This window comes from Sycon ciliatum, chromosome 2 (assembly GCF_964019385.1).
Source record: "Sycon ciliatum chromosome 2, ocSycCili1.1, whole genome shotgun sequence".
Classification (NCBI taxonomy): domain Eukaryota; kingdom Metazoa; phylum Porifera; class Calcarea; order Leucosolenida; family Sycettidae; genus Sycon; species Sycon ciliatum.
The window spans coordinates 23,587,366-23,613,474 of NC_088644.1; the positions used below are offsets into that span (position 1 = coordinate 23,587,366).

The following is a 26,109-nucleotide window of genomic DNA, read 5'->3' on the forward strand; positions in this document are numbered from 1 at the left end:
GTCAAAGCATATAAGCCTGTCGCGCGTAGAAGCCTGGTTTCTATGCAAGCGCGGATCGAGTAGGTCAAGAGTGCATGCGCTATGTACAGTGCATAGTAAAACTGCCGCCATACCGGTAGTCAGTGGTAAATCTACGCATGTCGCGCGTAGAAGCCTGGCTTCTATGCAAGCCCGGATCGGCCGATGTGCATACAAGCCTGGCAAAAATATCAGTGGTGCATATAAGCATGGTTTGCATACAAGCCTGGTTTGCATTGAAGCCTGATGCAGAAAGCGGCTTATGTGCTTATAAGCCCGGCTTTTATCCGCGACTTTACGGTATGCACTACACAGAGAACAAAACCGAATACATTGACACAGTAATGTCACGTATGTAATTACGACGTTTCATTGAGCTGCCGGCTCACTTGTCTGGCCCTGCATTACATTATGTAGCACACCCAGAGCAGGATACAGGATACGTTGACACAGTGGCATCACACATGTAGCAACCACACTTCATTGCACTGCCCCTTCTCATTTGTGTTGTCCTTTACTACAGGATGTGCCATTCTCTCCACTATGGTTGTTCCCCTATTCAAGCCACTATGGTTGTTCCCCTATTCAAGTCACCCTTATGATGTGCACAATCAAAGTCAAAACAGATCTACCAGTGACTGTACGGCAGTGCTTACAGGTAGCCCCGGGAGACGGCTTGAATTATCGTCGCTGCCTTGCTCTGGATCTCCTCCATCGTCATGCCACCGCACTGTTGCAATATGGCTGCACATCCGTCATGGCCATTCTGCTTGGCTGCGTCCAGTGCTGTGATGCTGCAGAACCAGTCGGAAAACAACAGATACAGCGGCGTCACACACGGTACGGGCCAGTAAAAGATCGTACCGCTTTTTGTCCAGGATGGCCCGCCCAGTTCATCCAAAAGCCATAGAAGAACGCTAAAATGTGCCTGCCCTGTTAGCCGAAATATCTGATTTTTTTTCGGGGACACCCTGCACCCCTGGTCATGCCACTCCCCACTGCCCTGTGATGGCCCCGAGAGACATGCTGAGAACAATGGAAGAGTGATCCTGATTCATCCCCAATTAGAAACACATCGATTTGTCAGTTTATAACATGCGTTTCCTATTCTTGTCGATTTGAATTTCACTTACTCTTCTTCCGCAAACGATCTGACATTGACGGCAGCACCTCGCTGAAGCAGCGCCTCCACGACTTCATCGTGACCGCTACCAGATGCAAGATGCAGCGGAGTTAACCCAGAGGAGCCCTGTATTGGTGCAGACAGAAAGAGCCAAGCGCCCGATGTCAGCATTTCCACAGGGTACTACAGTAAAAATCTTCAGGGTAGATGATTGTTACGGCAAAATACAGTCATAACGGATTTACCCTTAATACTTTACACTGCATATAGTCATATACACTGTTGGTATACATTGCACACCAGGCCAAATCAAACCAGGATGGAGAAGCACAAGCCCGTTCCTGACATATGAGTAAAATTCTTTACCTGGTCATCAGGCCTCGCTCCGTTCAGGAGCAGCTCAGTCACCGCCGCTTGGTTGCCACTGAATGCTGCGGCCTGGAGTGCACTGGTTCCTTCGGCATCGTACACGTTGGCATCGGCACTGTAACTGAGCAGCACTTTTAGTGAAGCTGTGTGCTGGCCGAGGATGATGGCGTGCAGGCACGGCAGTCCCTCGAAACTGCCCAGATTCGGGTTGCAACCAGACCTCATGATCTACAAGAGCAGGATGAGCAGGACAATACACGTTTCCGAACCGTAGTGCAACGATCAGTGTGAACTATAGTCATGACAAAAAAATCACTCAAATAATTATGTAGACAGCAGACTCAGATCATCATCCCAGTGCTGCTACAGCAGATAAGCCTCCTCTTGTCATGTTCTGGGAAAGTGGCAATCTGCAACAGTTTCTTGGCTTCTAGTATTTTCTATTGTTGGATCGGTTTTGACATCGCTTTTCTGAAGGTTATACAGTGTACTGAGCCTGGGATGAGAAGAAAATAGGCTTGACCAGATTCGCTGTGACTCAGAACATCAGGCAATACAAAAACAAAATTCTCATTTTTGGTGTATACGAGTACCATATTCTGAGAAAGAAGCCTTCATGTGAAGGTATCGTCTTACGCCACATATTCCAGCACTACAGTTCTGTTGGTCGCCGAAGAACTGGGGGGGGGGGGGGGGGTCGGCCTTCTAGCCTAGACCGTTCTTATTTTTCGTGTATTGCAGTCTATGCACAGTTGAGTCACCGTGTATACATTGGTATGCTGTGCTTGGTGAAATTCTAGGCCCGATGTATAGGCTGGCTGTTCTCATGTATAGGCTGGCCGTTCTCATGTATAGGCTGGCTGTTCTCATGTATAGGCTGGCCGTTCTCATGTATAGGCTGGCTGTTCTCATGTATAGGCTGGCTGTTCTCATGTATAGGCTGGCCGTTCTCATGTATAGGCTGGCTGTTCTCATGTATAGGCTGGCTGTTCTCATGTATAGGCTGGCTGTTCTCATGTATAGGCTGGCCGTTCTCATGTATAGGCTGGCTGTTCTCATGTATAGGCTGGCTGTTCTCATGTATAGGCTGGCCGTTCTCATGTATAGGCTGGCTGTTCTCATGCATAGGCTGGCTGTTCTCATGTATAGGCTGGCTGTTCTCATGTATAGGCTGGCTGTTCTCATGTATAGGCTGGCCGTTCTCATGTATAGGCTGGCTGTTCTCATGTATAGGCTGGCTGTTCTCATGTATAGGCTGGCCGTTCTCATGTATAGGCTGGCTGTTCTCATGTATAGGCTGGCTGTTCTCATGTATAGGCTGGCCGTTCTCATGTATAGGCTGGCTGTTCTCATGTATAGGCTGGCTGTTCTCATGTATAGGCTGGCTGTTCTCATGTATAGGCTGGCTGTTCTCATGTATAGGCTGGCTGTTCTCATGTATAGGCTGGCTGTTCTCATGTATAGGCTGGCTGTTCTCATGTATAGGCTGGCTGTTCTCATGTATAGGCTGGCTGTTCTCATGTATAGGCTGGCTGTTCTCATGTATAGGCTGGCTGTTCTCATGTATAGGCTGGCTGTTCTCATGTATAGGCTGGCTGTTCTCATGTATAGGCTGGCCGTTCTCATGTATAGGCTGGCTGTTCTCATGTATAGGCTGGCCGTTCTCATGTATAGGCTGGCTGTTCTCATGTATAGGCTGGCCGTTCTCATGTATAGGCTGGCTGTTCTCATGTATAGGCTGGCCGTTCTCATGTATAGGCTGGCTGTTCTCATGTATAGGCTGGCCGTTCTCATGTATAGGCTGGCTGTTCTCATGTATAGGCTGGCCGTTCTCATGTATAGGCTGGCCGTTCTCATGTATAGGCTGGCTGTTCTCATGTATAGGCTGGCCGTTCTCATGTATAGGCTGGCCGTTCTCATGTATAGGCTGGCTGTTCTCATGTATAGGCTGGCTGTTCTCATGTATAGGCTGGCCGTTCTCATGTATAGGCTGGCTGTTCTCATGTATAGGCTGGCCGTTCTCATGTATAGGCTGGCCGTTCTCATGTATAGGCTGGCTGTTCTCATGTATAGGCTGGCCGTTCTCATGTATAGGCTGGCCGTTCTCATGTATAGGCTGGCCGTTCTTCGGCTCCCGACACTCACAGTACAGTACTGTACTGCGACTTACCAACTCCAAGCACTGCGCCTTGCCGGTCTCGCATGCCACAAACACCGGTGACTCCACCTCGGAGGACCTCTTATTCACGGTGGCGTTGGCGTTGAGCAGCTCTGAGAGGCAGTCTGTGCTGCCATTCTCGACAGCAAGATGAGCAGCTAGATACAGAAACAGTGAAGCAAAAACCATGTTGGAAATAGGGACAGTTGGATGCTGGTAACAGCAGGGATTCATACAGGGGGCCTAGTGAAGCATCGGGGAAGGTCCTACACGGGAAGTCTAAAACATAACAACCACGCACTCACAAGCAAGGAGAGTTCCAAGTTCTTTAACCTGACCGGTTTCTGTGACATGAGTCACTTCATCAGAGGAATGAGGATAAATGACAATGTGGAACTCAATATAACCAGCGAACTGGACAGACAGGCGTTGAGCACTGTCGAGTAATTAGCGCGAAAAAAAAAAAAGCAATTAGCGATTTAGCGCGAAAGAAAGCGTGAACAAAACACGGGGTTGCTTGCGAGGCGAAAAAACAAACACGAGGTTGAGTGCAAGGCATGGCATGGAGGTAAAAAATACCTATACCCATCGTGAATGTGGTTTCCTAAAACATAAGTTAGCGCGAAAAGAATTTTGCAGGGTGCGTTGAAGGCTGAGGAGGCCAGGGTGATAGTCAGTAACAAAAACTGTGGGGCAAGAGGCAGAAGCTTGCACAGAGCTAGCTGGAGGTATGAGTTGACAGCTAGCTGGGGTATCACTGAACGCATCGTGGAGAAACCTAGGAGGGTAACCACGCTTGCGAAGCCTGGTCCAGAAAGCATCACGTATAGCGAGCAGGGAGGTGATCTCACTGTTTGTGTGGTTATAGCGCAGCAATTCAGCTTTAATAAAGGCTCTGAAACATGAGCGGGGGTGGTCGGACGTAAATGGGATGTACAAATAAGCGTTCCTGGGCTTTTGGAAAGTACTGAATGTGAATGTGGATTTATCATTAATAGAGATGATCAAATCAAGAAACTCAATACTTTTACTGGGGTCTGACCACGTAAGGCTGATGGCGTCAAGTTTTGCGTACATGTGCCGTTTGACGGCAGGCAGATTGCTCAGTCTTTTGATGATTAAGAGAAGATCATCAACGTATCGACCGAAGAACTTTATGGTGTTACGGAAGACTGAGAGTGATGTACGCTCATGGACGAAGAGGAAAATATTTGCAACATTAACCGCCATGGGTGTACCCATGGCCATGCCATTCTCTTGGTGATACACCAAACCATCATGCTCGAAAAAATTATTTCTTAGCACAAAAGAAGAAAGATCAATGAGCAAGTCTTTCATGGGGTGATTATTTTCGTCGAGGAACACGTGCAAGGCATTGGTCGTGTCTTTCCACGACATGCATGTGTAAAGACTTTCGACGTCTGCAGTCAAAAGGGAGCAGTCACTCAAGTCATCGTTCGACGGAGTGATCAAACTCTTTACAACATCGTTAGTAGAAGTAAACACAGTGTTTGCTGATTTCATGGACTCTTTATATGGTAGTCGACATAGCGAATTTCCCTTTCAAGCCAGCCAAGTTTCGGCTCATTCCCAAAATCCACAAACCCCTTGGGCCCTGTGGAGTTAAAGGCAGGCCCATTGTGTCGTGTCAGGGCTACTGCACAACCCCAGCCTCTCGCTATGTCGACTACCATATAAAGAGTCTCATGAAATCAGCAAACACTGTGTTTACTTCTACTAACGATGTTGTAAAGAGTTTGATCACTCCGTCGAACGATGACTTGAGTGACTGCTCCCTTTTGACTGCAGACGTCGAAAGTCTTTACACATGCATGTCGTGGAAAGACACGACCAATGCCTTGCACGTGTTCCTCGACGAAAATAATCACCCCATGAAAGACTTGCTCATTGATCTTTCTTCTTTTGTGCTAAGAAATAATTTTTTCGAGCATGATGGTTTGGTGTATCACCAAGAGAATGGCATGGCCATGGGTACACCCATGGCGGTTAATGTTGCAAATATTTTCCTCTTCGTCCATGAGCGTACATCACTCTCAGTCTTCCGTAACACCATAAAGTTCTTCGGTCGATACGTTGATGATCTTCTCTTAATCATCAAAAGACTGAGCAATCTGCCTGCCGTCAAACGGCACATGTGCGCAAAACTTGACGCCATCAGACTTACGTGGTCAGACCCCAGTAAAAGTATTGAGTTTCTTGATTTGATCATCTCTATTAATGATAAATCCACATTCACATTCAGTACTTTCCAAAAGCCCAGGAACGCTTATTTGTACATCCCATTTACGTCCGACCACCCCCGCTCATGTTTCAGAGCCTTTATTAAAGCTGAATTGCTGCGCTATAACCACACAAACAGTGAGATTACCTCCCTGCTCGCTATACGTGATGCTTTCTGGACCAGGCTTCGCAAGCGTGGTTACCCTCCTAGGTTTCTCCACGATGCGTTCAGTGATACCCCAGCTAGCTGTCAACTCATACCTCCAGCTAGCTCTGTGCAAGCTTCTGCCTCTTGCCCCACAGTTTTTGTTACTGACTATCACCCTGGCCTCCTCAGCCTTCAACGCACCCTGCAAAATTCTTTTCGCGCTAACTTATGTTTTAGGAAACCACATTCACGATGGGTATAGGTATTTTTTACCTCCATGCCATGCCTTGCACTCAACCTCGTGTTTGTTTTTTCGCCTCGCAAGCAACCCCGTGTTTTGTTCACGCTTTCTTTCGCGCTAAATCGCTAATTGCTTTTTTTTTTTCGCGCTAATTACTCGACAGTGCTCAACGCCTGTCTGTCCAGTTCGCTGGTTATATTGAGTTCCACATTGTCATTTATCCTCATTCCTCTGATGAAGTGACTCATGTCACAGAAACCGGTCAGGTTAAAGAACTTGGAACTCTCCTTGCTTGTGAGTGCGTGGTTGTTATGTTTTAGACTTCCCGTGTAGGACCTTCGCCGATGCTTCACTACGATGGGTATAGGTATTTTTTACCTCCATGCCATGCCTTGCACTCAACCTCGTGTTTGTTTTTTCGCCTCGCAAGCAACCCCGTGTTTTGTTCACGCTTTCTTTCGCGCTAAATCGCTAATTGCTTTTTTTTTCGCGCTAATTACTCGACAGTGCTCAACGCCTGTCTGTCCAGTTCGCTGGTTATATTGAGTTCCACATTGTCATTTATCCTTATTCCTCTGATGAAGTGACTCATGTCACAGAAACCGGTCAGGTTAAAGAACTTGGAACTCTCCTTGCTTGTGAGTGCGTGGTTGTTATGTTTTAGACTTCCCGTGTAGGACCTTCGCCGATGCTTCACTACGATGGGTATAGGTATTTTTTACCTCCATGCCATGCCTTGCACTCAACCTCGTGTTTGTTTTTTCGCCTCGCAAGCAACCCCGTGTTTTGTTCACGCTTTCTTTCGCGCTAAATCGCTAATTGCTTTTTTTTTCGCGCTAATTACTCGACAGTACTCAACGCCTGTCTGTCCAGTTCGCTGGTTATATTGAGTTCCACATTGTCATTTATCCTTATTCCTCTGATGAAGTGACTCATGTCACAGAAACCGGTCAGGTTAAAGAACTTGGAACTCTCCTTGCTTGTGAGTGCGTGGTTGTTATGTTTTAGACTTCCCGTGTAGGACCTTCGCCGATGCTTCACTAGGATACCTTATGTGCCACGCTATTACCATTTTACCATTGATGTTATATTCATCCCGGAGTCAATCCGCCATCCATTCACAATTGTACTTCAAGTAGTAATAGTGCTTGGTTAGACCAGACAAGTCCACACGATGCTTGCAGACACTGCTACACAAAGTCCAGTAGCAACACTTCTAAATGCCAACCACCATAGCCAGTCCAGCAGCAACACTCCTCAATGCCAACCACCATAGCCAGTCCAGCAGCAACACTCCTCAATGCCAACCACCATAGCCAGTCCAGCAGCAACACTCCTCAATGCCAACCACCATAACCAGTCCAGCAGCAACACTCCTCAATGCCAACCACCATAACCAGTCCAGCAGCAACACTCCTCAATGCCAACCACCATAGCCAGTCCAGCAGCAACACTCCTCAATGCCAACCACCATAGCCAGTCCAGCAGCAACACTCCTCAATGCCAACCACCATAGCCAGTCCAGCAGCAACACTCCTCAATGCCAACCACCATAGCCAGTCCAGCAGCAACACTCCTCAATGCCAACCACCATAGCCCGTCCAGCAGCAACACTCCTCAATGCCAACCACCATAGCCAGTCCAGCAGCAACACTCCTCAATGCCAACCACCATGACCAGTCCAACAGCAACACTCCTCAATGCCAACCACCATGACCAGTCCAGCAGCAACACTCCTCAATGCCAATCACCATAACCAGTCCAGCAGCAACACTCCTCAATGCCAACCACCATAGCCAGTCCAGCAGCAACACTCCTCAATGCCAACCACCATAGCCAGTCCAGCAGCAACACTCCTCAATGCCAACCACTATAGCCAGTCCAGCAGCAACACTCCTCAACGCCAACCACCATAGCCAGTCCAGCAGCAACACTCCTCAATGCCAACCACCATAGCCAGTCCAGCAGCAACACTCCTCAATGCCAACCACCATAACCAGTCCAGCAGCAACACTCCTCAATGCCAACCACCATAACCAGTCCAGCAGCAACACTCCTCAATGCCAACCACCATAGCCAGTCCAGCAGCAACACTCCTCAATGCCAACCACCATAGCCAGTCCAGCAGCAACACTCCTCAATGCCAACCACCATAGCCAGTCCAGCAGCAACACTCCTCAATGCCAACCACCATAGCCAGTCCAGCAGCAACACTCCTCAATGCCAACCACCATAACCAGTCCAGCAGCAACACTCCTCAATGCCAACCACCATAACCAGTCCAGCAGCAACACTCCTCAATGCCAACCACCATAGCCAGTCCAGCAGCAACACTCCTCAATGCCAACCACCATAGCCAGTCCAGCAGCAACACTCCTCAATGCCAACCACCATAGCCAGTCCAGCAGCAACACTCCTCAATGCCAACCACCATAACCAGTCCAGCAGCAACACTCCTCAATGCCAACCACCATAACCAGTCCAGCAGCAACACTCCTCAATGCCAACCACCATAGCCAGTCCAGCAGCAACACTCCTCAATGCCAACCACCATAGCCAGTCCAGCAGCAACACTCCTCAATGCCAACCACCATAGCCAGTCCAGCAGCAACACTCCTCAATGCCAACCACCATAGCCAGTCCAGCAGCAACACTCCTCAATGCCAACCACCATAGCCCGTCCAGCAGCAACACTCCTCAATGCCAACCACCATAGCCAGTCCAGCAGCAACACTCCTCAATGCCAACCACCATGACCAGTCCAACAGCAACACTCCTCAATGCCAACCACCATGACCAGTCCAGCAGCAACACTCCTCAATGCCAATCACCATAACCAGTCCAGCAGCAACACTCCTCAATGCCAACCACCATAACCAGTCCAGCAGCAACACTCCTCAATGCCAGCCACCATAGCCAGTCCAGCAGCAACACTCCTCAATGCCAACAACCATAGCCAGTCCAGCAGCAACACTCCTCAATGCCAACCACCATAGCCAGTCCAGCAGCAACACTCCTCAATGCCAACCACCATAGCCAGTCCAGCAGCAACACTCCTCAATGCCAACCACCATAACCAGTCCAGCAGCAACACTCCTCAATGCCAACCACCATAGCCAGTCCAGCAGCAACACTCCTCAATGCCAACCACCATAGCCAGTCCAGCAGCAACACTCCTCAATGCCAACCACCATAGCCAGTCCAGCAGCAACACTCATCAATGCCAACCACCATAGCCAGTCCAGCAGCAACACTCCTCAATGCCAACCACCATAGCCAGTCCAGCAGCAACACTCCTCAATGCCAACCACCATAACCAGTCCAGCAGCAACACTCCTCAATGCCAACCACCATAGCCAGTCCAGCAGCAACACTCCTCAATGCCAACCACCATAGCCAGTCCAGCAGCAACACACCTCAATGCCAACCACCATAGCCAGTCCAGCAGCAACACTCCTCAATGCCAGCCACCATAGCCAGTCCAGCAGCAACACTCCTCAATGCCAACCACCATAGCCAGTCCAGCAGCAACACTCCTCAATGCCAACCACCATAGCTAGTCCAGCAGCAACACTCCTCAATGCCAGCCACCATAGCCAGTCCAGCAGCAACACTCATCAACGCCAACCACCATAGCCAGTCCAGCAGCAACACTCCTCAATGCCAACCACCATAGCCAGTCCAGCAGCAACACTCCTCAATGCCAACCACCATAGCCAGTCCAGCAGCAACACTCCTCAATGCCAACCACCATAGCCAGTCCAGCAGCAACACACCTCAATGCCAACCACCATAGCCAGTCCAGCAGCAACACTCCTCAATGCCAGCCACCATAGCCAGTCCAGCAGCAACACTCCTCAATGCCAACCACCATAGCCAGTCCAGCAGCAACACTCCTCAATGCCAACCACCATAGCTAGTCCAGCAGCAACACTCCTCAATGCCAGCCACCATAGCCAGTCCAGCAGCAACACTCCTCAATGCCAACCACCATAACCAGTCCAGCAGCAACACTCTTTTAGGCCGCGGTCACACCAAACAAGCCGTTTCCCGCTTGCGCTGAAAGTGGCTTGTGCTGAATGGGGCGGTTGGTCACACCACGGCACGAAATCGGCTGGATTTTTTTGTGTGCTAGAGTTTTTTTTCTTCCCGCTCATTTTTGAATATGATTTTCTCCTGTTTTCCCGTCCGCCTTCTCCAGCACACTTCTTCAGTTCGTCCAAGATCCACGCTTTCTTTCTGGTATTTTTTTCATAGTGGTCTCATACTTGGTTTTTGTTTCAAACCAAAGCTCCAGTAGTCGCCGCTCCAGTGCTACTGTCCAGGATTCCATGATGACCGACAAAAAGGCAAGGAGAGAAGTTTCACCAACAATGAAAGCGGAAGGTGGTAGAACACGATGCAAGCTGCAAGATCATGCCAAGATGCGCTTTGAACGAGTTTATTTTTCCCGCCACTGCGCCAGAATGGCTGAAAGTGGCTGAATCCATTCAGCGCTCCCATTCAGCGCTTTGAAAACGGCTGACTGCTGAAAAAGGCTGAAGCCGAAAATTCAGCCGTTTCCGTAGCGACGATGACGTCAAAAAGCGCTTTTTTCCGCTGAATGGCTGAATCGCGCTTGGTGTGACCGCGGCCTTACATCAACCACCATACATAGCCCAGCAGCAGCAATCCTCAACATTGAATTCCTCCTGCATAAAATAACAGGCTTCTTAGTTACTACATGTAGCAGTCAGCAGAGCAGTCTGGTGTCAGCTAGTACATGCTAGTACATGCTAGTACATGCTAGTACATGCTAGTGTAGCGGGCCGCAGTCTCTCGGAGGCAAAAATACAAGGGTCTCAGTGAACACACTGTAACTGGCAATTGAAATGTACTGGCAACGAAATTAACTGATTGGCAACTAAATTAACTAACTGGCTATAAAAGAATCGTGAGCAGCAGCTTTGATACAAAGGCAGACTCCGTACGCTAATGTACGGGGATACAGTACGGGGATATGCTATACTCTAAACACTAAACGCTATACGCTTTGAAGTCACCAGCGTGCCAACGCTACACTAGTATATACGGTTTATTTTTCCAAGGGCCGACACATTCGGGCTCTCCGCCTTCTCCGTGAAATAAAATGCTAGTACATGCTAGTACATGCTAGTACATGCTAGTACATGCTAGTACATGCTAGTACATGCTAGTACATGCTAGTGCATGCTAGTACATGCTAGTACATGCTAGTGCATGCTAGTACATGCTAGTACATGCTCAGAGTACATGTCAGGACATGCTAGTACATGTACAGCTTTGTTGTTGAATGTTGCCGGGCACTGATATCAAAGCAATGAGTGTACACGATCACCTGACGAGTATGGTGCATTACAAATCACTGCAGGTTTGATGTGAAATCATTGCTGGGATCAATCTCGGCTACTAGTATTCCATACCTGTCATGCCCCTCTTGTCCTCTATGTTCACATCGCCCTGCATGTCCGGATGTTCCAACAGCAGCTGCAATGTTGTGAAATGATATGTTCACGTGCACATCAGCAGAGTTAGAGCATGAGCAGCAACACGGCAAGAACACATGCATAATCATTACATCCAACACTCCACCTTGTCAGGCTGATGCAGCAAGTAAATGCATAGAACATTGAGTGTAAAGTACAGTAAAACCTGTAACTAACGACCACCGTAACTATAGCGACCAGCCTGGTACTACAGACCACCGTGACTATAGCGACCAGCCTGGTACTACAGACCACCGTGACTATAGCGACCAGCCTGGTACTACAGACCACCGTGACTATAGCGACCAGCCTGGTACTACAGACCACCGTGACTATAGCGACCAGCCTGGTACTACAGACCACCGTGACTATAGCGACCAGCCTGGTACTACAGACCACCGTGACTATAGCGACCAGCCTGGTACTACAGACCACCGTGACTATAGCGACCAGCCTGGTACTACAGACCACCGTGACTATAGCGACCAGCCTGGTACTACAGACCACCGTGACTATAGCGACCAGCCTGGTACTACAGACCACCGTGACTATAGCGACCAGCCTGGTACTACAGACCACCGTGACTATAGCGACCAGCCTGGTACTACAGACCACCGTGACTATAGCGACCAGCCTGGTACTACAGACCACCGTGACTATAGCGACCAGCCTGGTACTACAGACCACCGTGACTATAGCGACCAGCCTGGTACTACAGACCACCGTGACTATAGCGACCAGCCTGGTACTACAGACCACCGTGACTATAGCGACCAGCCTGGTACTACAGACCACCGTGACTATAGCGACCAGCCTGGTACTACAGACCACCGTGACTATAGCGACCAGCCTGGTACTACAGACCACCGTGACTATAGCGACCAGCCTGGTACTACAGACCACCGTGACTATAGCGACCAGCCTGATACTACAGACCACCGTGACTATAGCGACCAGCCTGGTACTACAGACCATCGTGACTATAGCGACCAGCCTGGTACTACAGACCACCGTGACTATAGCGACCAGCCTGGTACTACAGACCACCGTGACTATAGCGACCAGCCTGGTACTACAGACCACTTTGCCAGGCACGGATTGTCTCACATTCATATAGTTGTGCGGTGCAAACCTCTGACTAAGGACCACCTGCCACTAAAGACCGCTTTCTCTGGCCCCAAGGGGTGGTCGTTAGCCACAGGTTTTACCAAGAGTACATAACCCCTCAGAGTGTGCAACGCCTGATCCATCTCTGCATAGGGTCTTGGTCGAGCGTAATCGGATCTTCTGATGTCATGCGTACACTCCACACCAGCGCAAGGCCGGTCTCGAGGCAGGGCACCGTTGTTTTTGATCCGAGAGTACCCACGATTCCCCGGGCTCCCCTCAGATATGTACGGTATTATGACGCAAAGATCCGATTACGCTCGACCAAGACCCTATGCAGAGCTGGATCAGGCGTTGCACACTCTGGGGGGGGGGGGGGGGGGGGGGGGAGGTATGTACTCTTGATTTTACTGTACGATGGAAATAACATTTCCCTTTGTACTGGTTATAGAGTACCTCTACGAACACTCGGCACATCCTTTTACAATCACTAAGTCATTATTATTATTTTTTTATTGAGTGACAGAATCTTAGCTGCAACACCAGTGCTCCACAGTTCACATCGTCCCATTTCTTACCGCCAGCATTTCAGCGTTGTCCTCCGTTACAGCCCAGTGGAGTGGCCGGCGTCCATCAGAGTCAGGCAAGTTGGCCAGCGATTCTAGCTGAGCGTAGAGACGGACAACGTCCACGCTACCTGACATGATTGCGTAGTGCAAGGGGCTCAACCTGCAAATAGTGTTTGCAAAAATCAAGGTGATGGAGCATTGCTGGCCAAATTAATGGTCCATGGTTTGATTCCCTGGTTCGATTCCCCGGTTCAATTCCCTGGTTCTATTCCCCTGTTTAATTCCCTGGTTCGATTCCCAGTGTATGGTGCCAGACAATGCTTCCATTGAACATTTTTTTACTGTTTCATTCTTTAGCACTACCACTGAGGAGTAAAAGCAGATATAAAAGTGGCACAGGGTCATCGGGGTTAAGAGTGCGTAAAACACTCCTTATAACAGTGCCCCCCCCCCGGAATAATGGGAGGTCATCATTGCCTTGATAGCTGCTTCCAAGGACAATGGGGGTATGCCATACCAATCATGTAACCTATAACAAAAGTACTAGCTATTACGCCCATGTGCGCATGTCAGAGAACAACATTGTTTATACCAAATGAAACACAATATCCGTGTTATCTGTGTGCCAGGTAAATCTCGTCAAGTTTAGTTTTTTTCCTGTAGCAAATGGCATACCAGGAAATAGTTGTCCCTATCACTAGTGTCTGAAATGCAGAATTCTATACTTACCCAAAGGAATCCACACAGGCATCCAGAGCACCATGTCGTAACAGAGTGCTGACGCAGGAGTTCTGACAGTGAATAGTGGCCAGGTGCAGTGCAGACTGGTCATCACGGCACTTCGTATCCATGTTGCAACTGCAATCAGTGAAAACAAAACCCACAAGCCATGAAGGTGGGAACAGACACATTCTCGGAACGCAACAATGTGCAGTGTGGCTGAGAGCCGCGGAAAAGCTCACACAATAGAGGTTACGCGAGTGGGGCAGCCTAAGCAGTTGTACAAGGAGACCAACACGGTGCAAAACTGAAAAGGAGCCAATGTCTGGCTATACTAGATACTGCACCTTAGTGTATTGAGCACTGTCACGAGCAGCCACAACTCCCTCCGAGTATGTGTACTGTAAAACATGTGGCAGCCGCTTACTTTTCCATTGAGCACACAGCGTCCACAATGTGTGCATAACCCAGCTTGGAGGCGACGTGCAGAACTGTCTCACTGTAGATATCCCTGTAGTGAATGCACACCATTAGAAAGTCAGACTGACGCAGCAAAATTTACTTTTGCGACTCCAGATCACATTTAACGCTAAAGAAACATGGCACTTTAGACGGTTACCCAGAAGCGGAAACGTATCAAAAATCGTGCACAACGGGAGGAGAAGATATCCATGGCAATCATTTAAATCTGAGGGCAACAATAGCAAAAGCACAAGCATCACAGAGCAAACAAAGAGCACTCGGAAAGTGGGGATATTTCGCTAGAGGTGAGGTCGGACGTTGGAGAGCAAAATTAAGCTGCTGTCCTTCAAAAAACCGATAGGCATTGTTTGGTGTTGTGTTGATTTCGGGACACATGTACATTGTAGGTAGCAGTGCATACCTCATGTTGACGATGGCTGGATAGGCCTGATGCAAGGTAGTGATGCATGTTGCATCGGTGTTGGTCACTGCCCAGTGCATAGCTGTTTTGCCTTCCATGTCCACTGCCTTTGGGCTTGCCCCAGCTACAGCAAAGATAGCATAGAATGCATGCCATTGTACACAATGCTAGTTATATGCCTCACAGTCCTTCCACGAATCACCACTTTCAGACCAGAGTCAGAATCATTGTCTAGTGTCTAGCACACTCACTCTGGTACATTCACTCTGGTACATTCACTCTGGTACACTCTGGTACACTCACTCTGGTACACTCACTCTGGTACATTCACTCTGGTACACTCACTCTGGTACACTCACTCTGGTACACTCACTCTGGTACATTCACTCTGGTACACTCACTCTGGTACACTCACTCCGGTACACTCACTCTGGTACATTCACTCTGGTACATTCACTCTGGTACACTCACTCTGGTACACTCACTCTGGTACATTCACTCTGGTACACTCACTCTGGTACATTCACTCTGGTACATTCACTCTGGTACATTCACTCTGGTACACTCACTCTGGTACACTCACTCTGGTACACTCACTCTGGTACACTCACTCTGGTACATTCACTCTGGTACACTCACTCTGGTACACTCACTCTGGTACATTCACTCTGGTACACTCACTCTGGTACATTCACTCTGGTACACTCACTCTGGTACATTCACTCTGGTACACGCACATGCCGGTACCTGTTACAATGAAACCTGTCTAAGATGACTGCTCAAGGGACCTTCAAAGTGTGGTCTCTGCAACCAGGCGGTCTCCTTATCCATTGCCATTTGACTGGAAAAAGCATCTCTTGGTCCTGGCTGAAGTGGTTGTCTGGGACAGGTGGTCGCCTTACCCGAGTGGTCACCTAGACAGGTTTTACTGTAGTACAGTCGTCCCTCTCTAATCCAGCACTTTATAATCCAGCACCCTCGATAAACCAGCATGATTTTCAGTAGCCAAAATGTCCTCTTCATGCACATTGCAGCAGTAAATCAGATTTGTTAATCCAGCACCCTCCCTAATCCAGCAGATTTCCCTTGTCACAAATTGTGCCGGATTCAATATCTATAGAGGGACCACTGTGTACATGTATTCTAGAGAGCCAGGAGTATTCATCATGGCACTAGTTCCAAACAAAAGTGGACTGACTGCCTAGACCAATTTTGAATGCATAACGTCATGGTGCGGACATTCTCATTCACGCCGAAGCTATCTGCTATTCACCAATCCAAAGAAGTCGAATTTTCATACTAATAGCCGGAGGCCAGCGTACCTTTGAGCAGAGTGGATAGATGCTGTGCCTTGCCACAATGAGCTGCAACGTGCAACGCCGTCATTGACTCCTTGTCCACCAGATCCACGTCACCCCCAACAACACTGAACAAGATGCGAAAGGGCACAACATAATGTCAGGGCATGGGCATGCTAACGTTACTAAATGTTAGCCCTTTTCTCCATTCATCTGGGGCGCACTCGAGTCTCTAGCAAAAAGACTTGAAGGCATGATTTTATCGTGCATTCAACGTATCGGTTTGCTCAGACCCTGGTCAAATGTACTTCAAGGATACATACAGCATCTCGAAGGAGCTGCACCCTCTCCCCTCACTCCACACAGCCGTGTGCAGTATGTGGTATGTATTATGAAGGATATTTTAAAATGTGGAGGTTCTTAGCATACCCTTTCAAGCTGTTCCTGAAAATTGAGGACAGTCCGTCCGAACAGAACACTACAGGCATACCATTGACAACTGATCACAGAAACGAGTACTTCAAGTATGTTATTAATATACAACAAAAAACAGTGTTGGTTGACGGAAAGCGGTGTGTTTAAAATATTTTTAATGCAGATCAGAGACACTGGCTGCTGCTATGCACATCTCATGTACCTGCAGTGCTTGAGTAAAAGCTGTAAGCACTTCACGCTGTCACTGCTGATGGAGATGTGTAGCGGTGGCCGTCCATAGATGTCGCTGTGCGATCACAGCAAGGAAGAACCAGCCATGTCATGAATGATGAGATTTGTGATACAGAGTCACAGTGACCGCTGTCTGAAAGAGTCTCACACTACATCGGTTTAAACAGTAGAGGAGCGCTCAAAATGTTTTTTGGCACATTCACACAATAGGTACACAGGCGAGTTCGATACAGGGTTTCATACAAGAATAGGTTTTGTACGTATCAACTGCTTTGTACTGGTTCATGTGTCAAACTGGCTCGAATAAGTGTCAATTCCTTCAGGCATACATGTATGTGTGTGTGTGTGTGTGTGTGTGTGTGTGTGTGTGTGTGTGTGTGTGTGTGTGTGTGTGTGTGTGTGTGTGTGTGTGTGTGTGTGTGTGTGTGTGTGTGTGCATGTGTGTGTGTGTATATGTGTGTATGCTGTTTATACTTACTGTGGTGCCCAGTCACACGCGGCCTCTATCAAGAACTTCAGTGCACGATGCTGTCCAAAGTATGCTGCATAGTGCACAGCAGTGTGGCCATTGGGGTCACGCTGAACAGAACACAATGATCGCACACAGTACATAATTCATATCAATACATCTGCAACGCAGCACCGTGATTAGCAGGTACTAGTACTCAATCTAACAGCACACTTTGATAGCGGACCAACAACAAAACTACTCCCATGCCACCATGCCGCAGTGTACTGCTATCCGGCATGCTTTAATGCTGTGGGTATCCTGCCAGGCTAAGTGAACTACTCCGCGTACATGTATGTACACATGCAGGTTCTAGGTTTTAGCCGAGTAATCAAGAAAAATCAACGAACACGACTGGGAATGAAAGCAGGGGTCTTTGGCTTTGAGCAGCGGTGCTCCAGCCACTATATTAGGCTACGTTGTCCTTCTCAAGCAAATTATGGCACTTCCGTCCTTTCATGCGTACCTTTTGAACTCACGCAATCACACAGAAGTTCAAGAAAGCAAATTAGACTACCGTAATGTCGCGTGCATTAGCCGGGGCTTATATGCCTATAAGCCGGTGATGGAGTCAGGCTTGTACACAAGACAGGCTTATACACGAGACAGGCTTATATGACAAGCACCACCCAATGACCAGGCTTGTATGCGCAAACTGCTGACTTTTGGACGTCAAAACCAACATTTTCCAACGGGATTTTTTTTCTTTTTTTTCGCAAGTGTACGGTACCATGCAAACATGAACATGTAAAAGGCGCGCTCACCAGTGTTGCGTAGTAGCCCGGCTTACGCACGCGACACGTGGCGCGTCTCGTGTACTGGCCCGGCTTATGCATGCGACAGGCTTGTACGCGAAAAGCTGTTGCAGATTTCATGCTTCTACACGAGACAGGCTTATGCACAAATCCGGCTTATGCACGCGACATTACGGTAAATCCGATGATGGCAAATGTCATTCTGTATTTGTCTACTTCGAAGTATGAGGAATAGCACTACTGGCGTGTGGATGAGTAGCGCAGCTACAATTACACCTGTGCCTGTGAGGGGTGTTGTGTCCAGAACTGACAGTAATGAAGTGGTCTATTTTACAGACATGTGGGTGTAGATATAGTGAAGAGTCAGGGAGGCCATGTCCAGCAGAGCAGGGTAGCATGCGTAGTACAGAGTAGTGCGAGGTCATATAACTTACCGTCTATACATAGCGACAGATGGGGAAAGGACTATGCCGTGGATGGGTGAAAGGATAACCAGATATAGGATGCTACATCCCCTCCTTTTTGAAAAAAAAATAGAAATTATGCTACACTAGCCTTACCACTTCTCTCTTGGCACCGCATGTCAACAGCATGTCCAGGCACGGCTTGGAGTCCGCCACGGCCGCGTACATCAGCGGCGTTCGACCAAAGACGTCGCGCTCGCTGAGTCCGGCGTAGCCAAGCTGCCCTTGACGCTCGCTGTCGATCTGGACATCACAACATGAAAGGCAAGCACATGCCTCAACCAATGAATTTGTATTTATGTTGATTTTAGCAAGGTTTTTAGTAGGAACAATGTCCAGCGCTGTCCAGCTGCTAGTACCCCCCCCCCCCCTCCCCCCCCCCCCCCCCCCCCCAGTCCCCACATCCATTTTCTGGCTAATGCCAATCTACACGTGTGAATAGAGCGTGTATTGTCAATTGGGATGTGAGTGAATCCACTGATAGAGACAAACAGGCACTGCTATCATATTTCAAGAAGCTCAGTGGGGAACTGTACGGTAAGATTTTGACCAGGGGTTTCAGTTGGAATAAAATCTCACTAGCAAGTTGCAACTTCCATGTACACGCAGTGTAATAGTAACAGTGGTGTGTTAATAACTTGTTTATAGATATGCTGGATGTACATGAGTGTTCGTGCTGCCGTGCTCTAGTCTTCGTCCTTGGTCATGGCATCACCTGTCAACACTGCATGCTTAGGAGTGATCCAGCCAGGATGGATATGTGATAGAGTATGTTACCATGTAGCAGTTATGCTCTGGTCAGTCACCAACCTTCACAATGCTGACTACTGCGTTGATATTTCCTTGTGCACATGCCTTGTGCAGACCAGTCAGTTGACCGCTCTTCAGAACTGCAGCAATAGAGGGACAGGTAGTGAGTGTAGAGGCGCATATCAAACATGTCACAAACGCACATGCGCGTGCGCTCACACACACTCGGACTCGGACATGCCCATCGCGGAAGCGATGATAGCGAATAGCACTTAGCAACTTGTGCTGGGATTACACCATTCAACAGCTTGCAAGGCTGATGAATTGACTGCCACTAATTTTCGCCTGGTATCCACCACACACACACAAACACACACACACACACACACACACACACACACACACACACACACACACACACACACACACAGTCAGCTACATGCACAATACACTAGTATTAAGAAACGCGATGTGCTGTCTGATGGTCTTTTGTGCATGAGAGTTTACCTTTTCTCCAAGCGTATACGGCGCTACACCCAGGTGTATGCATTGAGCACTCTCTCCAGCTATCGCACCTCGCTCTAAATGTAATGAGACACGATGTACAGTATAGGCGCAACCACCTTCCACAACCGAAGTCAGGCTTGTGACGCTACCCAGGGCCGGGTACGCCATGCCATTGGTCAGAAGACTGCCCCTGTCTTTGGGCTGGGCTCGGGTGTGATTTCTATGTGTATAGGAGGAGTCATTGCTGCACTGTTGCCCACAAAAAAGTAATACATGTAGTTATTATAATCGATTGATAAATACCGTAAAAGCCTGTGTATAGGCCCCCGGGTGTATAGAATAGCAGCCTCGATTTCCTGGGCGTATACAAGGGCACGGGCGTTATTTTGGAACCGGGCGTATACTTGGAATGGGGATAGCCGTAAGTATTGGGCATCAGTACCTGTACATGTACTGGTGTTTCCGGCACACCTGGGCGTATACATGGGCACGGGCGCTATTTTGAAACAAAAGTGTTGACTTCCCCTGACTGGGCGTGTACACGGAGGGTGGGCGTAATTTCGAGTGGGCGTATACACGGGTTTTTACGGTATGGTGGTAAACACACGCCCGCGTCAACTTCATATTATAATCGATGGGTAAATAATTAATTGAACACATGCACATCGAGTTCAAGAGTTCAGGACCGGAGTTAGTGTTATGCATTCTCATCCTGCACTATGATTGTATGCTGAAGTTACTATGGCGCTGCTGGGTAGTCACGACAACTCAGCCCAGCTTGTTCAGCAGAAAAGACATTCGTGTCCATCAAAGTGATCACTCCCACCCTAAACATGCCTGTAATGTTGGTTTGGCAAGTATAAGATTGTGTGCACTGTGACTGCCCTGTGAGTTGGGCATTGACCCAAGTGGCGATTTACCTTACAAGAGGTCCTAGCAGTGGAAGAATGCCCCCCCCCGTAGAATACACATGCCAGGCTGTTACTATAGCTACAACTAGTACAACTTGGTGGTAAGGCTTTGTTCACGTAGCACCGGTAAATGCTGAGATCGATACTGCCCGAGAGAGACTCGACTCGCCTCTCCTTGTCCTAGTGACCAATGTAAATGACTGAAGTACGTATTGTGATTGTATGGCAAATTATTGCCAGTGAAGGCCGGGCTATCCTTTTCCGTTGCCATTGCCAAGCCACCGTGCTCACGGCATGCAGGATGCAGAGACTTCTCTGTGTGTGTGTGTACGTGTGTGTGTGTACGTGTGTGTGTGTGTGTGTGTGTGTGTGTGTGTGTGTGTGTGTCTGTGCGTGTGTGTGTGTGCGTGCGTGTGCGGGTGTCTGTGGCGGGTGTTTTACTGTTGTGAAACTGGACCACAAAGACTAGTTCTTGCAAAGACTATTAAAGTGAACGTTTTGCGTTATCAGTGCTACAGCTACTTACCTCTTCTCAAGAAGTCACCGTCAGCACCTTCCTCAGCCACTCCAGTCAGGCTAATCGTACTCGCCGCCCTCTCGAGAAGATTAGCCACCGTACCACCTGCACCGCCCTCCGAAGTAGGCAGAACCCAACATTGCAGCGCTGCGTCGGCGTTACGCGTGGCCAGACGAACACTTGTCGACGTCTTCGGGCGCATTCTCGCCTGCGCCTGCAGCGTCAGCTCCAGCGAAGTAGAGGTTGCACGTCTGTTCAGAGGTTTCGCATTGTGGCTGTGGCCTGCTGGCGAGACTGCGAAGCTCTTTGACTTCTGCCGCTTCCCAAATGACGCCATTTTCAAGCACCGCGAAGCACACTTCGTCAAAGCTGATTTGATCAAGGTTTTACTCAGTGACAACACTAGAAAACATCACCTACAATTATTGTAGCCTAGACTAGAGAGCAGCATCATGACTTTCCGTTTCTGCACACGCCCAACTACATGTAGATTCGTCCATCCGTCCCCTCTATAAGCTCGCAGGGAGTTGACAGAAACTGTTAGCCCGGTCAAAAGACTGTCCGAATCCGACAAAACAGTAGCTAGCGCAACGTCTTGACTTGAGTTCTCTCATTCTTTTCCAACGTTGAGAAAAGGTGTAGAATCTACTCATCGACATGTCGATGATGTGTGTTGACTCTCCTGCACTAGGCTGCAGCCCAGACTAAAAAAGACAGAGTAGATTTAGAACTACTGACTGCGGGTAGTCCTGACTGACACTGTGACAGTCTGTAGACTTTGTAGTCCACACAAAATCCCATGTAGTTCGACACGGCCTAGCCGACGCACCAGCCGATAGTATCGGATACCGAACCTCGTAGATCTACTGTCTGTCGAAGCGTGCTTCATGACCGTGTGCATGATCGATCTTGCTTGGCAAACGCCAGGACTTCGAAACCATGGAAACAATCCAGACTCGGGCTAGGGTCGGGACTCGGGACACGGACGCGAGTCGGTGAAACAGACTTACACTGTACCGCCTACTACCATGCATTGGCTTTGGAGTATGGCTTACAGTCCATTCAGAAAAAAATGAACTTCTAGCTTTTGGCCATAAATGGGTCAAACGTTGAGTTTTTTTAGAATTTTTTTCTGCAATCCCATCTGGAATCCTCTTCCAATTATGTTTCTGAAGTTTTTTTGTCCAAAAAGCAAGCCATAGCAAGAATAGGATTTCGGCCAGGTTTTGCCCCAAAAGCACTGTATTGGGAAAAACCATCAAAATCCAGGCCGTTTGACCCCGCCTGCAACAGTGCATTCTGCGGTTCGAACCCCAGTTCAGGCACCCTTTTTGGACCCTTTTTCAAATTTCAAAGTTCGCAGCACTGCACTGTGTACGATGAAATCACGAAAAATCGCCAAATACGGGAGCTCGCCAGAGCCAGGACCCATTTTTTTATGAATGGACTGTAGCCTTTGGTGCACGACATGACACGACACTCGACAGTCGGCACCGAAAAGTGATAATTATGACGCCAGCAGTTCCTCAAACCAAAGGCAAAGCAATAAAAGGCCATGTCTTCCGCGTACTTCCCGACCCCGCAGAAGACGTCAACAGTTGAACCATGTCATGTCAGTGAGTTATGTTACTTACTAAATGTCTTATGATAATCACAGTCAGTGTGGAGATCTACAATGTCATGTACGTCTTAGAAGACTCGTCGTTTGTCATTTCCCAGTCCTGCATCACCAGATCACAAGCAACTGTAACTGTTACGGACTCGACGCTACAAAGAATGGTACTACAACTAGGCATGGGCGGGTAATGCTAGTTATTTGCTGCGATAATGCTAAAGGCAATGCTCATAATATGAGGATAATGCCACTTATAATGCTCACACTACTCCATAATGCCAGTTTGAAAGTTGGAAAAGTCGATCTAAGAAGGCCGTCTTGGATCAAGGCCAAAGCGTAGAAGAAAAAAACTTAAACAGCAGTGAGCATGTTGTCTGGAACAATCCACTGAGAAGGTTGATTTGCAACGTCAAGTCTCCGGACAAAGCCGGACGGGTTCAGATGCTGCGATGCACGATATTCGGAACTGGACCTAGCCAACTTCATGCATGGCACCGTTGTCGGCCGGCAATTATGCTTGTAATGCCAATTTTGCATGCGAAATGGTGTTGTAATGCCAGCATTATGCCACCTGGAAAAAGGGGACTATAATGCCAGCCATAATGCTAGCATTACCCGCCCATGCCTAACTACAACTGGACTGGATCTGCCAGCAGAATGTGAGCCTCGTTCTTTTGTCACAATAATTGTGACAAAAGAACGACCGTGAATTATTTGTGAATTTTGTTTGTCTACATATATTTACATCGCGTCTCGACACTCGACAAACACGGGCACATGTGCATAGCTAAGCCAATGGTTTGGATAAAGGGCAACGCTTGTTGAAGACTTGATTCTGACAAACACTGATACTGTGCATACAGTACAATCATGTACATACTGTACACACACTTGAGAGGAATCAAAAGCGTTTCTGCTGTAACTCTCTCAGAAACGCTTTTGATTCCTCTCAAGTGTGTGTACTAGGCTCTGCAACTCGTCCTTGGTGGAGCAGTGTCATGAACAACCACGACTCCCTCCGAGTGTACACACTGTATGAAGCGTTTCGCCCAATGAGGCATTTAATATACCTTCTTGTTGGCTTCTCCAACAATGATGTTGAAAGATCAGGGGGGGGGGGGGGGGGGGGTGAGGTTTATAGGGGTGAGCACATAGTGCCACACATGGTGTGATGTTATTGCTGGATATCATTGCTGCGAAGAGTGAAGAGATCGACGTGTACAGTCTGTTCATGTAAAAGAAGTGCGTGATAACGTGGTAACGAATCTGACACGAGGCTAGGCCTTGACGGATTATGCTAATATTTTCGTGAAATTATGCTTTTCGCATTGCTGAAAAAATTGCAGAATTATGCTATTTTTATGCTAAAAGTTATCATATTATGCCGCATTATGCTCACATATGCTGCTAATGCATGATGGTGCTGTGCAAAATACCAGGGGAATTTTTTTGTAGAGGGCGTACTGTAGTAGCAAAAGTTCAACGGGGTCAACGCACCGTCCGACCTAGCTACGACCATCACTGATTGTAGTGGACTGGACATGTTATCAAGGGAGTCGTAAACCTACGACTTCCTGGTGCATCTACTTGTACTTGTAGAACATGTACAACTGTATGGAATTTGATGCGAACAGGCGGATTATTACAATTTTATGCGATTCGTATGCAATTTGCCATGAATTATGCGATTATTCGATTTTGGTAGGAATTATGCGAAAAATTATGCTAGCATAATCCGTCAAGGCCTACACGAGGCTCCACAAGCAGTCCAAAATACTACAACGCATGGGCCAATCGCGGTCATTCGTGCTTTTATAAGAACTACATGTAGATGGCGCTTTTTCTGACATTTTGCATACAAATACCCATCTAGTACAGTGTGGGAAAGCCTCTTGTACGGGCAAAGCAAATGTGCTTACATACATGTATGACACAATATCTCAATACAAAAAAAATGATCAAAACACCAACCTAATGCCAAGAATATGAAGAATGACCCAATCCTGTGTTGCCATAACGGGGACTGAACCCACCGGAAATCTAAGAGGATGGCAAGTACAGACAGTCGGCGGTGCAACAAAAAATCACCAAACCAAGCACTAACAATATTGAAACATGCAAGAAGCCGTGATCTCGCCTACGACCATACGACCACCTGCACCCGCGGAAGCATGTTATGGCCCAACGGAGCAGGGTAAATGACAGGAGGCTTCGGAGCTCGCCATTACTACTGAGTAAGCCAGTTCGCTATGTTTGTCCACTACAGTAGTTGGCATGCCAGTGCCTTCAAGAACAGTGTGGTCTCTTTACCGCACATGCTGGACGTACTGAAGACGAGAGGAGTGAAAGCTCCACGGTCTACCCTGTTCCCTCGCAATAGGTTCTTTTTTTGGCCTTTTCATGTGCCTGGAGCTGACTCAGGACTTCCGAACGAGACAGCAGGGAGGCTCTCGGGTCAGTGACCCGTACATCAAAAAAAAGCATCCTGCCTCGACCAGAGGCCCTGACCCCGAATATCCAGGCGGGCCCCTGCCGACCGGTTGGCTGACCGGCCTCGCAAATCCTCTCCCTGATACGGAAGCAGAGTCGGCTCGGTCTCTACATCCCTCACGGCTCAGGCTCACCACCTCCCGCGTTACCTCTGCCAGCAGATCTCTAATTTCGTTGTGGCGAGCGATGGGGTATCCCCCACATGTGCATGCTAGAGCATGATCCGTGGTGAGGGCAACCCCACCCACACACACCAATGCACACAGGTATCGGGGAGACCATGTACAGACCGTGACGCAGGCAGAGTGCATAACGGAAGTCAGCTTTGTTCAGAATGGTTACTAGTAGATCTACTAGTAGTAGTATGCACGAGGGAGGGAGGTGTCGTGAGCCAGCTGGAGACTCCTTTTCAACGGCCGTCTCCAGAAGCAACTGCTGTTGTGGTGACAGGGAGCCATGAAGGTGCCGGGACTGATCCATCATCCTCATATTCCCGAGTCCCCTGCAGTCTGCACAATCCCCATCTACCAGACTAGTACTTGTAGTA

The 26,109-nt window shown here is 48.4% G+C and overlaps 1 protein-coding gene across 2 annotated transcripts in view; it reads right to left on the reverse strand.

Moving 5' to 3' along the window:
* The window catches only part of LOC135809289 (inversin-like), a 26,751-nt gene extending 4,625 nt beyond the window's left edge, over positions 1–22,126 (reverse strand). The window contains exons 1-15 of one of the 2 annotated variants that reach the window (XM_065322612.1): positions 21,467–22,121; positions 19,583–19,662; positions 18,869–19,015; positions 17,524–17,624; positions 17,017–17,100; positions 16,404–16,507; positions 15,082–15,205; positions 14,626–14,709; positions 14,208–14,336; positions 13,488–13,638; positions 11,740–11,803; positions 3,681–3,826; positions 1,508–1,738; positions 1,152–1,267; positions 675–812 (exon numbers count right to left, since the gene is read on the reverse strand). In XM_065322612.1, coding sequence (XP_065178684.1) covers positions 675–812; positions 1,152–1,267; positions 1,508–1,738; positions 3,681–3,826; positions 11,740–11,803; positions 13,488–13,638; positions 14,208–14,336; positions 14,626–14,709; positions 15,082–15,205; positions 16,404–16,507; positions 17,017–17,100; positions 17,524–17,624; positions 18,869–19,015; positions 19,583–19,662; positions 21,467–21,794 — 2,027 coding nt within the window. In that variant the 5' untranslated portion in view covers positions 21,795–22,121. Of the gene's footprint in view, positions 1–674; positions 813–1,151; positions 1,268–1,507; positions 1,739–3,680; positions 3,827–11,739; positions 11,804–13,487; positions 13,639–14,207; positions 14,337–14,625; positions 14,710–15,081; positions 15,206–16,403; positions 16,508–17,016; positions 17,101–17,523; positions 17,625–18,868; positions 19,016–19,582; positions 19,663–21,466 lie in introns of both variants that reach the window. The other variant, XM_065322613.1, reaches the window with a different exon arrangement.
* Positions 22,127–26,109: the final 3,983 nt, after the last annotated feature.